The 4,511-nt window shown below is 42.2% G+C and overlaps 1 protein-coding gene across 3 annotated transcripts; it reads left to right on the plus strand.

Annotated features, from left to right (window-relative positions):
- The first annotated feature begins 242 nt into the window (after positions 1-242).
- On the plus strand, positions 243-3,938 carry naif1 (nuclear apoptosis inducing factor 1). Of its 3 annotated transcripts, none has more exons than XM_027030923.2 (3): positions 243-2,420; positions 2,799-2,846; positions 3,022-3,938. In XM_027030923.2, the coding sequence occupies exons 1-3, from the start codon at positions 1,970-1,972 to the stop codon at positions 3,492-3,494; spliced, it is 972 nt and encodes a 323-aa protein (XP_026886724.1). In that variant the 5' UTR covers positions 243-1,969; the 3' UTR covers positions 3,495-3,938. The 3 variants fall into 3 exon arrangements, with proteins under 3 accessions (XP_026886724.1, XP_026886723.1, XP_026886725.1); XM_027030922.2 differs by having other exon boundaries at positions 244-2,420; positions 3,019-3,938; XM_027030924.2 differs by lacking the exon at positions 2,799-2,846 and having other exon boundaries at positions 244-2,420; positions 3,019-3,938.
- The last annotated feature ends 573 nt before the right edge of the window (positions 3,939-4,511 follow it).

A 4,511-nucleotide genomic window follows, 5' to 3' on the forward strand; every position in this document is an offset into this window, starting at 1 on the left:
CCATAGCTATCATTCAAGCCTGTGAGAACATTCCTGAATAACTTGCTGTGTTGCTGTGTCTAACAACTGATCTACAATATAAGATAAATACATTGTGGCTAGGTTTCAACATAAGAGTATAAAGGTTGTTCTGTACAAGCTGGTACAAAATAACAGTTTGTTCAAAGTAAAGTTGACAGTTTAAAGAGACTGGAAAAACATCCCCCCCCCCCCCATCAGAGGGAGGTAGACAGTATTGTGCCCTGACCCTTTTGAGGCCACATGAATGGGCTACCACAATGTTCAAAGAATGAAGTGGCGTCAAACAAAGACTGTTATTCGGTTTGCCAGGTTCGTCGAGCTAGAGAATAGTGCCATGTAACATTCTACTGAGAATGAATTTCAGCCTAGGTTCAGTTACCATTTTATGGAGTCAGTCCTCAACTCTCTAGCTAGAGCATCTACCAGTAGCACAGTAGGCATGTTCCCTCTGACTGCTGCTCTAGGTTCCACAGTCTCAGTTAGCCTTCACCTGCTGAGTCTGTATCTCCAGTTATCCCAGGGTTATCTTACAGCTAGTCTTAGGGATAATTTTAGTTTAAGGCTGGGGTCAGGTTAGAGTCAGCTAGGCTAGGCTAGGTTTATGATTTGTGTTTTCTTGATGTTAGGGTTAGGTCAGGTATATTTAGTTTAGGATCAGAGTTAATGAAACTATCATTACTGCAAGCAAACCCTTTCTACATACAGTGCAATACAGTTAATGATCAAAGGGGGAAAAAGGTAAACTGAACAAAAAGAGAGAAATAATTATTAATTTGTAATAGGTTTTTTTAGGTTAAGTTCAGCTTCACATTCCAGGACAAATAAAGTTTCCACCATATCTGTGAAAACATCCCTCATTACTGAGGAACATCAGTTATTCTGTTTTTCATGCAGTTCACACAGGGCACTGTCATAGTAAAACAAACAAAGAAATAAATAAAACTTGACTTTCAGATTAAAATTATGTAGTATGGTAAAGGTATAGTATCATGCCTGAAGATATTTTTTATGATATATATATCTGAAGTTTGCAATCAAGTTATAACAGACATGATGGACTTCCAAAACAGCTGTATCACACTTGACAAAGGCTATGAAAAAGGTTAGCATTGAGGTAATGGTTAGAGTTTTGGCAAGCACTAAGGGCTATGGTTACAAATTGTAGAGGATATTGAAACAGTAACAACTGTAATCTGTAATACGGCCTTCTTTCAAGGCCCCTGCTCTGGATCAAATGTGGCAATTTCAGGAACATTGCATTCTGTTTTAGAGAATTACACTATGAGTGCTAAGCACGCTTTGACATTCTTGTAGAACCCAAATGTAATCTGATTTTTGTAAGTAGTTTAGAACAAGTAGTTAATATCGTAAGTCAAATATTCACTTCCACTTAATTTTCAAATATTCTTTGGTATCTGACAAATAAACTTTGCTTAATCATGGTAACAAAGCTACTCTAATAAAGCACCTGTCTGTATCTTTGTGTATCTATATATCTCTTAGAGGTTTATCCTAACAAGGGATGCTCTAAAGAAACACCCATCAGTATGAGAAATGAGGTAGTAACAGCACTTCTTATGCTGTAAAGGTAAACCGAGAGGCGATTATCGCTAGTATTGATATTTATTATAAAAGCGCTCCCTCGTGTGGTGTACCTGAGTAGCCGTGCGTTCTAACCGCTCACCTTCAAGCGCTCAAGTCAAGCTTGAGTGAACGTTAGTTACGCCAATAATAGCAGGGATCGTGACGTTTGATGAATGCCACAGCCAATAACAACTCACATCGCAGAAATGGGCGGGCTTCCAGCCATTACGGACGCAAGCGTTGTTGTTGGAAGAAGAAGTCGATTCAAGAAGCCATTACGTTGCGCAGTTCAATCAAGAAAAACTTACTATTTTTACGTATTCTACGCAATTTTAGACTTTTCTCAAGTCCTATTTAAAATACAATGGCATCCCAGGCCAAAAAGAGAAAAATGAATTTCTCGGAAAGAGAAGTTGAAATAATCGTGGAGGAGATGGAAAAGCAAAAACACATTTTGGTGAACCACTTCAACGCCGGCGTCACGCACATCACTAAGAACAACGCGTGGACAGAGATCCTGAAACGCGTCAACGCAGTCACCAACTGCCAGCGCGAATTGGCCGAGGTGAAAAAGAAATGGTCCGATTTAAAGACCGAGGTGCGTCGGAAGGTGGCCCAGGCCCGTGCGGCGATGGAAGGCACCGGGGACTGCGCCACGGTTCCCGTCATCCTTACCGCCATGCAGCAGCGAATCTGCAACCTGCTGGGAGAGGCTACCATCATCAGCCTGTCCGCCGGGGAGGCTGGCGAGGCTGGAGCGGAGATCGCGGTGCCCGTACCCATTAGCGCGGCCACCACGGTCACACTGGCGCAGAGTAAGTCAGTGGCGTGAGAAACAATGCGCCCACGTTTAACACTCGAGTAACCTAATACTGTATATAGTAGAAATTGTGGTGGATCAGATAAGAACTTCCAGACGAACGGGGCGTTTCTGACAGAGGACCTTCATTAGATGTGCAATCAAAGTACATTTGTTCTAAAAAAAAAAAAAGAAAAGAAAAAAAGAAACCAGAACAAAACAAAACAAAAACCCCCCCAGACAACTCAAAATAAACTGGTAAGGGTAGCCGATGATGTGCACCCATACATTACAGGAATTCAGTATAGTAGCAAGGGATAAACAACAAAACAGAGTGAAAACTATTGAAAATATAAGAAATAAATATACAATGCTTTATTCCTCTGTTTAATAGGTATTCAGTCAGCACCTGGTACAACTTGTGAAATAAAAACTCTAGAAGGTAATCCTTTTTATGCCATAATTTCTGCCTATGATGTATGATATAGACATAGATACAGTTATATTGGTATTTTTTACTGACACAAATTACTATAGGGCTAGATTTCTCTGTTCAGAAATCCAGCATTTCTAATTTAATAGTTTATGTGCTTGTGTGTCTCTGTGTGTTACAGCAGCAGAGACCACCTACCACACGCTCGAAGAGGGGATGGTGGAATACTGCACCACGGAGACCCCCGTCACCGTGACAACGGAAGCGCCCGTGGAGATGTTGGCGGCGCAGCCAGAGTGCTCGGTGAAACCGCAGGAGCTGAAGAGCCGCATCGCCCTCAACTCGGCCAAGCTTCTGCAGGAGCAGCGCATCACAAACCTGCACGTGCGCGAGATCGCCCAGCACCTGGAGAACCAGAATGACCTACTCCAGATGATCCGCCGCTCGCAGGAGGCCCAGGCCTGCGCCCAAGAGAGACAGGCTCAAGCCCTGGAGGGCACGCAGGCCGCCCTGCTGGCCCTCATCCAGATGTTCAGGCCTGCACTGAAAGACTTGAGGAAGTTCCTGCAAAATGCGAACAGCGCGAGCATGGGGGTCACTGCAGAGACTGGGGAAGGGGCGGCCAGTGTGCCACAGCAAGCCGAAGATGGGCAGTAGGCCCAGTAAGGGGAGTGGACGGAGTGAGTCTGTGTCTAGGTTTGCTGGAGTATGAAGAGTGTGGAAGAAATTGTTGTAAATTATGCTGTCCCTAAGATTATACTGTATGTTATGCAAGTACATAGTGCCTCAAACGGTTTGTGTCTGTGTGGACAGGTGTGGACGTATGTGTGGATGTGTAATGAATTTAGTTTGTTGTTGTTTTAAGTATAATTTTATGCAAGTGGCCAAGGTGCATTCAATTTCAAACTACCACTTTGCAAACAATGCGCATTTTATTGTTTTTCAGCATGATTTGTTTAGTTTATTCCACGATGTGGTCAAAGTTACATATGTCATCATTTATTTTGCCTGACAATAAGCTGCCTATAGTTTGTAATGGCGTCTGCCATTACATGTTAACAGACAAGATAAAAAGTGAAATAAACTGGTGACTTCAGTTTATTTTAAAGGTCTACTGTAAGTAAGGTGTGTGTGTATATGTGAGTGAATGTACAGCTGACCCAAAGAAAATTAATTTTTTATATTATTGTATTGAAATGTTATGTTTCTCCAAAAATTCCACAAAATTCCACTGATTCAACGAGAAAGTGAAAACATGAATATGCTTGTAATACAAGGCGCTGTGTATAAGACACTTTGTAACGTGGTAGGCTACTCCACCAGAGGGAGACATGGAGTCACGATGGAATAGTTTTCGTTGGAACAGTTTTCCTTTCATACGAATTACACATAACTTTTTCAGATTATGATATTGCTTTTTTCCCCTCCGAACTGCATATATATTCTATGTACTTGGTTGCAACAAGTCATATATCCTCGATATCTATGCAGTGCTCTGTAGATTAGTAGGCTACGTTTCCCAATTTAATACGTTAGTTAAATTAGGCTCAGTGGCACTTGAATTTTGGAATCACTGCATCTCTTTACCTGGGCTCGTCACATTTCGTTTGGCGTGTAACACTTGTCTAGGAAACCCAGGGAGTAAGTGGTCTTCTGCATGGGCAGGTCCTGCCC

This window comes from Electrophorus electricus, chromosome 23, assembly GCF_013358815.1.
Source record: "Electrophorus electricus isolate fEleEle1 chromosome 23, fEleEle1.pri, whole genome shotgun sequence".
In the NCBI taxonomy this organism is placed as follows: domain Eukaryota; kingdom Metazoa; phylum Chordata; class Actinopteri; order Gymnotiformes; family Gymnotidae; genus Electrophorus; species Electrophorus electricus.

What these genes read in the sequence shown, in the direction of transcription:
- naif1 (XM_027030922.2), top strand. Translation starts at nt 1,970, where the DNA reads ATGGCATCCCAGGCCAAAAAGAGAAAAATGAATTTCTCGGAAAGAGAA. An exon ending in CACGGTCACACTGGCGCAGA is followed by an intron (nt 2,421 to 2,798) that starts GTAAGTCAGTGG and finishes TCTGTTTAATAG; the next exon opens with GTATTCAGTCAGCACCTGGT. An exon ending in TGAAATAAAAACTCTAGAAG is followed by an intron (nt 2,847 to 3,018) that starts GTAATCCTTTTT and finishes TGTGTGTTACAG; the next exon opens with CAGCAGAGACCACCTACCAC.